This window comes from Oryx dammah, unplaced genomic scaffold (assembly GCF_014754425.2).
Source record: "Oryx dammah isolate SB20612 unplaced genomic scaffold, SCBI_Odam_1.1 HiC_scaffold_2, whole genome shotgun sequence".
NCBI lineage: Eukaryota > Metazoa > Chordata > Mammalia > Artiodactyla > Bovidae > Oryx > Oryx dammah.
In genome coordinates, this window is record NW_024070186.1 from 168,382,835 (window position 1) to 168,397,525 (window position 14,691).

At 49.3% G+C, this 14,691-nt stretch overlaps 1 protein-coding gene across 1 annotated transcript in view; it reads left to right on the forward strand.

Annotated features, from left to right (window-relative positions):
• SNX29 (sorting nexin 29) overlaps nucleotides 1-13,696 on the forward strand; it is a 595,061-nt gene extending 581,365 nt beyond the window's left edge. The window contains exon 21 of the mRNA XM_040230635.1: nucleotides 8,350-13,696. Within this exon, the coding sequence (XP_040086569.1) occupies nucleotides 8,350-8,479 (130 nt within the window). The 3' untranslated portion in view covers nucleotides 8,480-13,696. The remainder of the gene's footprint in view (nucleotides 1-8,349) is intronic.
• The last annotated feature ends 995 nt before the right edge of the window (nucleotides 13,697-14,691 follow it).

A 14,691-nucleotide genomic window follows, 5' to 3' on the forward strand; every position in this document is an offset into this window, starting at 1 on the left:
ATCTTCCTTTACAGGAGGGTCACGATATTTCCACCCTTGTTCCCCGATGGATACACCTGTTTGCTCACTTATTTCCTTAAGCTGTCTCAAAACAGCCCTGCCAAATCCCAGGTCTCTTCTGTCTCTCTAAATTTTAGGGCTTCTCTTCCAGAAAACCTACTCTGATCTCTTTAGAGAAGGTTTCTTTCTCTGTCTCCTGCCCCCAGGACAGACAGATGGAAGACTTGAGCTGTGCTGGAGAAAGGAATGGGAGGTCTATTATTTTTCCTTTTTGGCCATGCCATGCAGCTTGTGGGATCTTAGTTCCTCAAGCAGGGATCTGACCCACACTCCCTACAGTGAAAGTGTGGAGTCTTAACCACTGGACCACCAAGGAACTCCCTTGAGGTTTATTTCTGTCATTTGTAAAATCTTAATAAAAGCTTCTACCCATTTCCTTTGATATATTGATGCCTCAGCCATCAGAGTTCTTAACATTTTGCTGGCCAGAATTTGCCTGTGCCTCTGAATTTTATTTCAGAGATCCTGGGGTCTTGAAGGAGCTAGTTATATTCCTATTTATAACAGACTCAATCCATATGTGTTCAATGATACATGAACAGTAGGGAGAACCAATATTATACCCATTTCACAGATCAGCAAACTGAGTCTTGGGGAGGTGATGTATTTTCCTCTAAGATCCTACGGGGTCTAAGTGAAGGCACCTAGGTTTTCTGCCTTTGAATATGGAGTTTCTATTATTCCATACACCTTTAGGATCTATTCTTATGATGGTAGTGGGGCCTTTCTTGCCCTCCATACCCCCCTTTTCTTGTCTGCAAAATTGGGGTAGACGTGTGCTCAGTCTTGTCCGACTCTTTGCAACCACTTGTACTGTAGCCCGCCAGGCTTCTCTCTCTGTCCATGGGATTTTCCAGGCAAGAGTGCTAGAGTGGGTTACCTTTGCCTCCTCCAGGGGACCTTCCCAACCCAGGGATTGAACCCACGTCTCCAGCACTGGCAGGCAAGTTCCTTACCACTGAGCCTCCATGGAAGCCCTGGGGTAGACAGACCTTCCGCACTCAAACAGACTCGGGGAGATGAGGAACGTAACTTTGCCTTGCTCCAGTGGTTCTGCCCCTGCCCAGACCCAGAGTCACCAGCCCGCTTTACTATAACATCAGCAGCAGCAGGAGGTAAAAGGAGCTTCTTAGTGGCCTGATTTCTATTGATGGGGCCAGGTGAGAAACACACCCCTCCTTTAAATCTCAGTAGTGCAGGTGGCTCACAAAGGCTGTAAATGATGAGTTGAGAGACCAGCATTCACACAAACACATACACACCAGCACCCACCGCCCCCCTCCCAGGTGTAAAACCCATAGCTAGTGGGAAGCTGCTGTATAACACAAGGAGCTCAGCTCCATGCTCAGATGATCCAGGAGCGGGAAGAAGGCTCAAGAGGAAGGGGATATATGTAGCTGATTCATGTTGTTGTACAGCAGAAACATTGTAAAACAATTACACTCCAGTTTAAAATTTCTTTTCCCGTATAAGTCATTACAGAATATTGAGTAGAGTTTCCTGTGCTACATAGTAGGTCCTTGTTGATTACTTTACATATAGCAGTGTGTATCCATTCATCCTAAATTCCTAATTTGCCCCCCACCCCCAAACACATTTTTCTCCTTTGATAAGCATAAGTTTGTTTTTCAAGTCTGTTGAAAAACAGACTTGTTGCCTGTTTCTGTTTTGTAAATAAGTTCATTTGTATCATTTTTTAGCTTACATGTAAGTGATACCACATGGTATTTGTCTTTGACTTCCTTCACTAAGTATGATAATCTCCAGGTCTGTCCACGTTGTTGCAGATCACAGTATTTCATTCCTTATGGCTGTATCTCATTGTGTGTGTGTGTGTGTATAGACACATATTTTTGTTAATATATAATATATATACTTTAATGTATGCATGTATGTATACACACACACTTTTTTTTTTTTTTTTGTCCATTCCCTTTTCAGTGGACATTTAGGTTGCTTCCATGTCTTGGCTGTTGTAAACAGTGCTGCAGTGAACATTAGGGTGTATATATCTTTTCAAATTACAGTTTTGTCCAGATAAATGCCCAGAAATGGGATTGCAGGGTCATACAGTAGCTCTTTATATTTTTAAGGAACTGCCATACTGTTCTCCATTGGGATTATACCAATTTACATTCCCACCAACAGTGTAGGAGGGCTACCTTCTCTCTCCACCCTCTCCAGCATTTCTTTGTAGATTTTTTTGATGTTAGCCATTCTGATCAGTGTAAGGTGACACCTCGTTGTAATTTTGATTTGTATTTCTCTAATAACTAGCAATATTGAACATCTTTTCATGTACCTCTTGGCCATCTCTATGTCTTCTTTGGGGAAACGTCTACTTAGGTCTTCCGCCCATCTTTTGATTGGGTTGTTTTTTTGACGTAGAACTACATGAGCTGTTTGTAAATTTTGTGGATTAATCCCTTGTTGGGTGCTTTGTTTGCAAATACGTTCTCCCATTCTGTGGGTTGTCTTTTGGTTTTATTTATGGTTTCCTTTGCTGTGCAAAAAACCTTTTTAAGTTTCACTAGGTCCCATTTGTTTTTGTTTTCATTTTGATTATTCTAGGAGATAAGATACTGCTGTGGTTTATGTCAGAGTGTTCTGCCTGTGTTTTCCTCTGGGAGTTTTATAGTATCTGATCTTTAGTCCATTTTGAGTTTAGAACTTATTCAACTGAGACGTTTTTGCCTGTCGATTAGTAACTCCCTACTCACCCCCTCCCTCATCCTCTGCTGTCCACCCTTCGCTCTTGGAGTTTGACTATTTCAGACACCTCGTATAATTGGAATCATGCAGTTATCTGTCCTTGTGACTGGCTTATTTCATTTAGCAGGAGGGCCCTATACTATCACATATGTCAGCATTTCCTTTTTTCTTGTAAGGCTTGAATATTGCTTTGTATGGATGAAACTTTTTTTAATCCATTCATAGAGATATAAGTTATTAATAATTGCACATCTTGGCTGTTGGGAGTGCAGAGAGAGCACTTCCAGATCCTGATTTCTGTTCTTGCGGATAAATATCTATTCTACCCTAGATGCCATTCCAAGCCGTAGGAGACTTGCCTGAGGAAACGCAGTGCACTCTCTCCTCGCTCCCACAGTGCCATCTCTGAGTGGCAGCCCTCCCTCCCATCCCCCTCCCCTCTACTGATCCTCACACAGTAGGTGCCTTTGGAGAAACCAAATGAAGTACCAAAGCCCTGGCCCCATGACTCAGAACTGTCCCCCACTCCGGCCTTTCTCCTGTCCTCCAAGGAGCCAGCTCCTCCAGGGACCACAGGTCCTCACCTCCCAGCCAGGCAGGAGAGTCAGGAGGAGAGAGATTTGAAGAGGCTGCACTGCTGGCTTTGAAGATAGAGGCAGGGGCCGTGACCCTGTAGAAACTGGAAAGGCCAGCTTCTGGCCTTTCCAATCTCCCTTGGAGCCTTCGGGGGCTTCCCAGTGATAGCTTACAGTGAACTATGTTGTGATCTCCAAAGGAGGAAGATTGAGCTTCAGGACGAGGCTTGATCACTCAAGAGCTTCTGTGTAGCAGAGTTTTATTAAAGTAAGAAGGGACAGAGCAAGCTTCTGACACAGACATCAGAAGGGGGATGGAGAGTGCCCTGCCTCGCTAATCTAAGCAAGGGAGTTATATAATTTTTTAATTGGTTATTACAAGAAATCAAAAGAATGTCTCAAGGTTGTAAGTTCGATTCAGTTCAGTCACTCAGTCGTGTCCAACTCTTTGCAACCCCATGAATCGCAGAACGCCAGGCCTCCCTGTCCATCACCAACTCCTGGAGTTCACCCAAACTCCTGTGCATCGAGTCAGTGATGCCATCCAGCCATCTCATCCTCTGTCGTCCCCTTCTCCGCCTGCCCCCAATCCCTCCCAACATCAAAGTCTTTTCCAATGAGTCAACTCTTCGCATCAGGTGGCCAAAGTATTGGAGTTTCAGCCTCAGCATCAGTCCTTCCAGTGAACACCCAGGACTGATCTCCTTTAGAATGGACTGGTTGGATCTCCTTGCAGTCCAAGAGACTCTCAAGAGTCTTCTCCAGCACCACAGTTCAAAAGCATCAATTCTTCAGCACTCAGCTTTCTTAACAGTCCAAATCTCACATCCATACATGACCACTGGAAAAACCATAGCCTTGACTAGATGGACCTTTGTTGGCAAAGTAATATCTCTGCTTTTGAATATGCTATCTAGGTTGGTCATAACTTTTCTTTCAAGGAGTATGCGTCTTTTAATTTCATGGCTGCAGTCACCATCTGCAGTGATATTGGAGCCCAAAAAAGGTCTGACATTGTTTCCACTATTTCCCCATCTATTTGCCATGGAGTGATGGGACTGGATGCCATGATCTTCGTTTTCTGAATGTTGAGCTTTAAGCCAACTTTTTCACTCTCCTCTTTCACTTTCATCAAGAGGCTCTTTAGTTCCTCTTCACTTTCTGCCATAAGGGTGGTGTCATCTGCATATCTGAGGTTATTGATATTTCTCCTGGCAATCTTGATTCCAGCTTGTGCTTTTTCCAGCCCAGTGTTTCTCATGATGTACTCTGCATATAAGTTAAATAAGCAGGGTGACTGTATACAGCCTTGATGTACTCCTTTTCCTATTTGGAACCATATAGTCTGTTGTTCCATGTCCAGTTCTAACTGTTGCTTCCTGACCTGCATATAGGTTTCTCAAGAGGCAGGTCAGATGGTCTGGTATTCCCATCTCTTTCAGAATTTTCCACAGTTTATTGTGATCCACACAGTCAAAGGCTTTGGCATAGTCAATAAAGCAGAAATAGATATTTTTCTGGAACTCTCTTGCTTTTTCCATGATCCAGCAGATGTTGGCAATTTGATCTCTGGTTCTCTGCCTTTTCTAAAACCAGCTTGAACATCTGGAAGTTCACGGTTCACGTATTGCTGAAGCCTGGCTTGGAGAATTTTGAGCATTACTTTACTAGCGTGTGAGATAAGTGCAATTGTGCGGTAGTTTGAGCATTCTTTGGCATTGCCTTTCTTAGGGATTGGAATGAAAACTGACCTTTTCCAGTCCTTTGGCCACTGCTAAGTTTTCCAAATTTGCTGGCATATTGAGTGCAACACTTTCACAGCATCATCTTTCAGGATTTGAAATAGCTCAACTGGAATTCCATCACCTCCACTAGCTTTATTCATAGTGATGCTTTCTAAGGCCCCTTGACTTCACATTCCAGGATGTCTGGCTCTAGGTGAGTGATCACACCATCATGATTATCTTGGTCGTGAAGATCTTTTTTGTACAGTTCTTCTGTGTACTCTGGCCACCTCTTAACATCTTCTGCTTCTGTCCTTTATCGAGCCCATCTTTGCATGAAATGTTCCCTTGGTATCTCTAATGTTCTTGAAGAGATCTCTAGTCTTTCCCATTCTGTTCTTTTCCTCTATTTCTTTGCATTGATCACTGAGGAAGGCTTCTCTCTCCTTGTTGTTCTTTGGAACTCTGCATTCAAATGGGAATATCTTTGCTTTTCACTTCTCTCCTTTTCACAGCTATTTGTAAGGCCTCCTCAGACAGCCATTTTGCATTTTTGCATTTCTTTTCCATGGGGATGGTCTTGATCCCTGTCTCCTGTACAGTGTCACAAGCCTCATTCCATAGTTCATCAGGCACTCTATCAGATCTAGTCCCTTAAACCTATTTCTCACTTTCACTGTATCATCATAAGGGATTTGATTTAGGTCATACCTGAATGGTCTAGTGATTTTCCCTACTTTCTTCAATTTAAGTCTGAATTTGGCAATAAGACCCACTCCCATAATATTCATTTTAAGATAATAGGATTAGTTGGAAACTTTTCAGGAAGGAGAAAGTGAAGTCGCTCAGTCATGTCTGACTCTTTGCGACCCCGTGGACTGTAGCCTGCCAGGCTCCTCCGTCCACGGGATTCTCCAGGCAAGAATACCGGAGTGGGTAGCTATTCCCTTCTCCAGGGGATCTTCCCGACCCAGGGATCGAACCCAGGTCCTTAGTACAGATTTAAGCTGAGTTGTTTGTTGTGTAATCACCAGTTCTGGGCTTAAAGAAAAAACTGTTTTACATGACTAAGACTAAGGAATGTAGAGGAAAAAAAAAAAAAAAAGACGTTTGTCCTTTCCTCCTTGAGAATTCTAGACCCCGGATTTCTTATCAACCTGCCTAGGAATTGACTCTCTCACCAGGTGGCTCAGCAGTGAAGAACCCACCTGCCAGTGCAGGAGATGCGGGGTACAATCCCTGGGTCGGGAAGATCCCCTGGAGAAGGAAATGGCAACCCACTGCAGCATTCTTGCCTGGGAATCCCATGGCCCGAGGAGCCTGGCAGGATACAGTCCATGGGGTCGCAGACAGTCAGACACGACTCAGCGCACACACTGGTGGTGCGTCTTGAGTGAAGTTGGTCAGTCGTGTCCCTGTGAACTGTAACCCACCAGGCTCCTTTGTCCATGGAATTCTCCGGGCCAGAATACTGGAGTGGGTAGCCATTCCCTTCTCCAGGGGATCTTCCCAACCCAGGGATCGAACCCAGGTCACCCACATTGCAGGCAGACGCTTTAACCTCTGAGCCACCACGGAAGTCCAGCACATCTTGAACATAGCCTCTTAAGACCCACTGGGGACTGCCGGCCTCCAGAACTGTAAGACATCTCAGTTGTTGTAATAAACCACGCAAGTGTGTGCTAATGTGTTACAGCAGCTGTGGGAAATAAGACCAAGTTCACCGCCTGTACATTCACAGCCCCAGCCCTGGCCCTGTGTGCCTGGAGCAGTGACCTTGGCAGCGGGCACTTCAAATGCAACCGGACCACGGACATCCACCTTCTTGAGTCCTCCAGCTGCTGCCTCCACCCACTGCTCCTGTGCCCAGAGCCTCGGGGCCCCGCCCCCCATCTCAGGCCCTTCCTGCCTTGCTTGGGACTCCCCACTCAGGCAGGCTTTGTACTCTAAGTCTTAGAGTGAGCGCATGATGTTTTGAGCCCTCCTTCGGACTGTGAGCGCCACAGGGCCTGGGAGAATCCGTTTTGCTCACTGTTTAGCCCTAGTGTCTTGCACAGTGCTTGGCCCACGTGGGTGCGCAAAGATTCATGGAGTAAACAAGTGTATCCTTCAGGTGTTTTCCGTATACCCCCTCAACTATGCTTTAATGTGGCTTGGAATTGAGAAATGGACTATTTCCTGCCATATCAATAAACAAAGGCTGTCATAGGCATCAGTAATTATGGATGGTGACCCCCTGAGGAAACTCAGGAAGGAAAGAATACCCACCATCTAGCAGCCATCAGACTGCAGGCACTCCCTACCGTGAGCCCCTAGGAAACTCAGGATGAGGAAACTTGGTACTGGCCCCAGATGGCTGAGGTGCAATCAAAGGAATGATTTCAAAGGAAGAGTCAGCCCGGGCTCTTGCATCTTCCCGTACATAGAAAAGCGCTAAATCCCTTAACTTGAGATACCTGGTTTTCTTTAAACAACAACTTTTTGACATTCAGACTACCTGCCCTTTGTTGCAAAACTTCTTTTAATATATATAACCTGGCTTCCCCCCTTGCCTCCTCGGAGCAGTTCTCTCAGGGACACTTGAGATGATCTCTCTCAGCTTGAAGTCCAAACATTCACAATGAATAAAACATAACTCTCAGCTTTAAGGTTGTATTTTTTAAGTCTGCAGAAGCGTACACCCTCACTGGCCCGTAAACGCACGTCTGTTCCCCTTTGTTCATGGGCTGCCGCCGTCTTGCGATATAGGGGTTTTATATCCAGGACCAGTGAGCCCCTCACATTGGACTCGCAAGTAGTTCCCTATTTTTGGCTCGTTCACACAGTGCTGTTGTAAACGCCCTTACAATTAGACGTGGGCAGACCTCTGATTATTCTTTTAGGATCAACTTCACCGGAATTCCATCCCCTGGGTTTTTGCGTCTTTTGACTTTTAAATGCAGTGTTCTCCAAAGCAGTTTTTTTCTTTTCTCTCTGACTTTGAAATGTGCCTTTGCTGGAAGATCAGTGAAAATAGTGAGAAGAAAGCCAAGACCAGAACCTTCTTTCATCGACTTAAAAGAGGGTCCGGAACTGTGGCCCCACAGCTGTGCTGGGCACGAGAGACAGGAGGCTTATTTCTCCAGGTTGTTCTTGCCACCCAGCCACGCAGCTGCTGTGGCCCTGAGCCACTCCCGTTGCTCCCCTCTCCCCCCTCAGCCCCTGACGGCTGCCCTGCCTGTGACCACTTGCCCTCAGAACTCCTGACTTACCCCGATTCTCCCCACTCTGTCTTACAGCGACATCACTCCTCCCGGAGATGCGCTAACCAAGAACAGCCGGCCCAAAGTGGCTTCCCGCTTCCCCAAGCTGGCCCGAGGTCACCCCAGGGAGACGCGCAACGTGGAGCCCCAGAGCGGTGACCTCTGACCTCGACGGTACCCCGGACTTGGGCCCTACGTGCTGCGCCAGCTGTCTCCACCCCAGCCATGGCAGCTGGCCCCTGCCACCTCGGAGGGACCACCCTACCCCCACCGATGAACCCCAGAGAGCATACCTGCCCTGCCGGGCACGTGACACCCCGATTAAACTGGGCTGTGAAAGCAGGGCGGCTCCTCGCTGGACGGATGCGGGCATGTGGGCCCTGCTCTCCCTGTGCCCTGCCTTGGGCCTCAAGGGCCAGGCGTTTCCCTCCCTCCAGCCCAGAGGCCAGCCAGAGGGTGGGCACCGGGTCAGGCTCAGAGCCCCCTGGTCACGATGCACAAGTCTGTCTCATTTGGTCAGAAGGTTCATTCACCGCTTGACTCTTTCCCACGTGGGAATTCGAATGACTGTTACTTTTTTCCCCCGTTTAATGTAACTGCCTGCTACAACCTATGAACCTGGAGGGGGAGCTGGTTCCTTTCCACGCACGCCCCACCAGTGGTCAGTAGACACCCTAGTTCTTGCCACCAGGTTCCAGGGAGACAGTCCCGTGGCCTTTGTGCAGCGGAGCCATTAGGGATGAGGAACTGTGGCTCTTGGAGAACTTCCTACCTCCTCTCTGGTTGGTTCTGGAAGGACTGGCCCCTGTAGGACGCCCACGTGCACCTGGTCAGGCCAGCCGTCAGCAGCAACCTAGTGACCTCTACCAGAAAGCCCTGAGCTGTCTAGAGGCCACAAAAGCCAAGAGGAGAGTCCTCAAGGCTTTGAGAGACTTGGTTTTGGGAAGCACTTTGGAAGCTTCTGTGGGCCTCCGGGGGTTCTGTGGAGCTCAGCGTGACTCTCTGTGAACTTGGGTGAACGTGACTCACTCTGAACAAATCATGATTGTCCCCTAAAGAGGGCACGTGTGTTGTTGGCCAGTATGCTCTCGGTGGGAGCGGGGCCCTGGGTGCACCCCAAGATTGACCCCTCTGCTCCCCCCATTCAGAGAGCACCCCACCACCAACAGCAGCAGGAGGAGGAACAGCATCAGATTGCCCCTGTGGGACCAGAGCTGTTTGGCCAGTTTTAACATCCAGAAGCATGGAACTCTTCCCCACCCCGGGTAGGAGTCACCCTCAGCTGCTGATACAAAGAAGGACCAAAAGGTGGCATAAATGTGTGAAAAGCAGAGGGCTGAGCACACCTCAGCTCACGCCTGGGTGAGCAATGTGGGTCATCATCGAGCGTGTAGTGGAAACCCTGGAAGGGCCATGCGCGCCCCCCCCTGCTCACCAGAGGGAGGCTTGTCAAAGGCTTGTGACGTTCGCACATGGCGCTCCAGGGACTCAAGGAGGCTGCAGCAACTTTGGAGGGGACATTCTACCTGGTGAGCCAGGCCCAGGGGAGCGACTCGAGCCGGCTGTCCTGCGTGGATGGAGGTGGCAGTGTTTGTACATAGGGGCCCTGCTGTCAGCCCGTGGGGGTCAGAGGACCAAGGGACGGCGTGTCCCAGAAAGGCAGCATGGTTGGTTTCCCCTCATGTGCCCAGGCATCCACTGCACATGCACCGTGCTGGAATTCCCACACCCCAGAGCACTGCCTTGAACACAGAGCCCTCCTCCACCCAGGCTTCCGGGACCATCTGGAAGTTCCAGCTGCCCCAGAGCTCCGCCCCGCATGCGGTCTCTCCACAGGGGTCACTTTGAGGCCAGTGACAGCTGCACAGCCAGATCTGAACCCAGGGTGTCTCATCTCTGTTCACGAGACCCAGAATATATCCAGCGCCCCGACATTCTCCAGGGCCAAGGGCTCTGATCAGCCAGGCTGTGTTGGCGCCTGACTCCAAACACATCTGAGTACGATTTCTAGCCTCACCTTCTCCAGCTACCCCACCAGGAAGCAGCTTTGACGTTCTGTGCATGGAGTGAAAAAACAGCAAAAAAAAAAAAAAAAAGCGGGGGCAGGGGAGGGTGGCACCCAGAGCTACAGCACAGATGCTGAGCGGGAGACACAAGAGCACTCTCGGCCTGTATTTGGAAAGGAGCAGCTCTGCCTTCCTGTTTTTAAAGCTTAATGATTCATGGGAAGCTTGCCCTGCCCTCCCAAATGCAGGTTGTAGAAAGCATGTTCCTAGGGGCCCTGCGGGGGCCCCTCCCGGGCTGCCTGCTCTGTGTGACCCTGCAAAGACCCCGATCTTCAGTCCATCTGGTTTCAGGTCAGATGTTTGTGTGACGTGCACATCATGTCTCCTCCTCAAAGCCTTAGCTCTGGAGTCACACGGAATGTTCTGCCATGATAGAGCCCTGCTCGCCAGGGCGATGGGATAGACTTAGAAAGGGCAGACCCCCAGCTCCTGGAGAAAGAGAATGAAACCCCGAGGTCCAGGCCAAGACCTGGGGCACAGAATGCCACCCCCGAGGCCGTGTCATTTTCTGTGCACCCACCCCGATCTAAGTCAGAAGGCAGGATATCCCCCCCGTCCCCGAGACCTATCAGGTGAAAGACAGCTCCCCATAAAAGAGGAGCTGACATTGGCTTCTGTCTCCTTGATCAAAGATTCTTTAGCACCTAAGAAAGCGCTCCCCTGTCTCCAGAAGGCCTTGACCCTATGGCGCCCCACCTGCCCTGGGAGCAGGAAGCGCTCCCTCCAAGTCCCCAGAGCACAGCCCAGTGGGCTGTTCAGGGGTGGCTTCAGCCCGGTTGGGAAGGAAGCCCAGCCAAGTCCAGTTCCGCTTGCATCTCAGAGAAAAAGCAGAGACGTCGCTCCTTAAGAGAAAACCAGAGCTCCCAGGGAGTGAGGGCTGAGGCTGGTGTACACCTCACCCTGAAGCGAGCTTTCTCAGCCACTGCTCCCGCAGCCCCTGTGGAATCCTGGCTCAAAACCGCACAGATCTCTCTCCAGTCAGGCCCCGGGGGAGGAGGCAGGGCTGTTGCCCGCGAGGCTGTTGCGGAGGTCGCTGTGAACACCATGGCCTGGCCCATCTAAGGGCTTCCTGGCCGTAGAAGGACCACTGATGGAGCTGCAGAGACAGGGCACCACCACCCTGTGAGTCCTGGGAGAGGCCGGTGAGCCAGGGTGTGTGGACCAGGTGTGGTCACCCAGGGCAGGCCCCGCGGCCCTGCTCGGGGCCTATTAGGATGCCTTCTTTGATAACCGTTGGATTCAACAGCACTGCCAGGCTGTGTTGTACCTTTCAGAACACAGAGGCAATCAAAGTTGTTTACACCCTGGGACTGATAACACAGCTGCAGCCAGTTCCAAGAGGCAGCGGGCACTGGAGGCCCGAGAATTCATCCCCAGGTTTTGGGCCTGGAAACAGGAAAGAAGACCCTCCGGGCAGGCCCAGGGATCCGAAGCTATGCTGCTTTTGTCTCCTGACACCCAGCACCCTGGGATCTGTGGCCCAGGGTGGCCTCTCTGCTCCTGAGACAGTGTGCCCACCAGAGGGCCTGGTCACAGGGTCCCAGGCCTCAGCCCCCCCACCTCACCTGCTCATCTTCACAGGGGTGCAGCCTGGAACCACCAACTGGCCCCACACCAGAAGCCAGAGCCCGTTCTCAGGTCCCAGCAGACCTCTCCTAACCAGTCACCTTCAACATCCTTCATCCCTCAGCCTGGCAGCTTGGTGCCAGCACCCGTGCATGGGAGGCACCTTCCTCTACAAGGAGGATCTCGCCTGGGCGAGTCACTGACTAGATCCTCAGCCGGGAGCTGGGATGGGCAGCCTCCAAGACCTATCAGAAAAAGACCCTGCCCAGGAGCATCAGATGAGCTAATCGCTTTCTCGAAGGAGCATGCCACGCTCAAGCTGCTATCCCAAAGGCAATAATTGTCTCAACTCTGCCTCAGTGTTCCCCTTCCAGACAGTACCACCCATGCTGGACCTCACCCCTGCACTGGATGCCCCTGGGAGGCAGGCAGGCATCTGCTCATGAGCAAGGCCTTTTGCAACGATCATTTTTCAGAATATTGCACGTTGCTTCTTTAAGTGTCTGCTATTCAGATTGGCTTTCTGTGCTAATTGCCCAGATGTAGCACTATATATTTTATCTAACGTTACCTTGCCAAAAATTTCATTTTTCCTGTTTCCCTAACACGTGGTCTTGATTATGTGTCTAAAAGAAAACTTCAGCTCCTGGATCGATAGGAGCGAGCAGGGAGCACTGCCCACCTCCACACTCCGAGCAGAGCAGCTGTCTGCCCAGCCCACAGTGGAAACGTCCCTGCTCAATTAGTCTCGGCATTTTGGACCATCCCGTTTGCCACCCTTGCCTATTGCCAGGAATGGGCCTGATTTTGGTAGTTCTCAGTCCTACCAACCACATTGAATAGGTTTCCTTACTTACTCAATCCATTTCTGAAGAGAAGCAAAAAAAACCAAAAATCTGATTTTTCTAAAAGATGGGTGAGCTTATAGCAAGGTTGAGCAGCCCCACTAGAAGAACAGAACAGCCGGATCCACGAGGGTTCCAAGGTCCAGGGATTCAGTTGTTTCTGGCACAGGGATGATTTGCCATCCTCACCGAAGACCACTGGCTGACCTGCCAAGGTGCCCCCCTTGCCCTCAGACCCCATCCCTGCCTTCACAAACTGCAAGGGGAGAAGCCATGCCCCTCTGGCAGTTCTCTCTGCCATCGCTTGAGGCCATACAAGGGGACCTTTGCAACAGCTGGGATGGAAGACACAGATGACAGGATCGCACATTGGCAACCAGCGTTGAGATGAGCAGGAGAATGGGCATTGCCAGGAGTGAGGGGGTGGTGGAGCTAATTAGGGCTTCTTATCACCTGGGATGCATCCTAGAAAGAATGTCTTTATCTCTGTAACCTTAGCAGCACCATCTCTGGCATCACCATTTGGTAAAACACACTGCTTAACTCATCAGATGCTGACTTGGTGATGGAAGAATTCTTTTGACTGCAGGCTCCATGGTGACCCATGAGTGGGTCCCCGTGAGCCGTCTGTTTGAGGGGGAACAGGCGACAAATCTGGAGTCTCTGGTCTGGATGTAAGCGAGGCTGAGAAGTCCACAGATGGGCTGTGAAACGCGTAGTATTATCTTAACTACCCTCTTCTGTTACAGTTTACACAATAGAATTTTTAAACAAATGTGTTTAATTTTCTAAAATCTCTTGTATTAAAATTTTCTTTTGGAATAAGCTGTGGTAATTTTGTTACAATCTAGTTGAGACACACCTCTTTACAATGACAAAATTAAAACGGTTACATTTTCTAAATTAGATATTCAGTTTATGGTCTAATTCTGTGTGTCCATTCTTTTTCAGCAGTTGGGGATTAGGTAAAGTTTCGGTATACATTAGAAAAACTTCTTATAAGGTCCTTCACCATTTCACATGTTACCCTGAACAACATGATTTGATTGGACAAGCATCACTTTTATTTGAAGTTGAGCAGGAGCCTATTTTGAGTTATTAGGCAGATCTATATTAATTGGAGATGTAGAATCAAAATTCTATACAGAAAAAAAAAATCCCTTCATTATAGGTTCCTATTCACTCAGAAACCATTTTTGGGTACCTACTGTATACCATCATGCCAGGCCCTGGGCATACAGCAGTGGCCAAGGCAGAAAAGACCCCTGCCATCTTGGACTAAGATTCCAAGTAAGACGGATGGACACTAATTTATATTTCTGTGTATCTGTCTATCTACACACACTTCCCTGGTGCCTTAGCAGTAAAGAATCTGCCTGCCAGTGCAGGAGACACCAGAGACATAGGTGTATTCCATGAGTCAGGAAGATCCCCTGGAGAAGGAAATGGCAACCTTCGCCCGTATTCCTGGGAACATCCCATGGACATAGGAGCTTGGTGGGCTACAGTCATGGGGTTGCAAAGAGTCAGACACGCTGAGCATTCATGTACGCATCTATCTAAACACACAGACCCTGTTTAGAATCAGCCATGCAGACAGTTACAGACCACCGTAAGCTCCACAGTGGAAAAAGCAGGACTTGGAGAAAGATCTCCTTCCAACAGTTCAAGCCAGGCTTTCTCGGCCTCGGCACCGCTGACGTTTGTGGCTGGATAGCTCTGGGGCGTGAGGACTGTCCTGTCACTGTAGTGTGACAGTGCTGTGGGAAGGGTACTGCCAGACTGATACAAGAGAGGGAGGAGCACTGGTTTTTGAGGGCGTGTACGTGGACCACATTGCGCCTGCGCTCTCCAGCCTCCAGGTCACTTAACCCTTAGGCCACCACAGTGCATCCCCTATT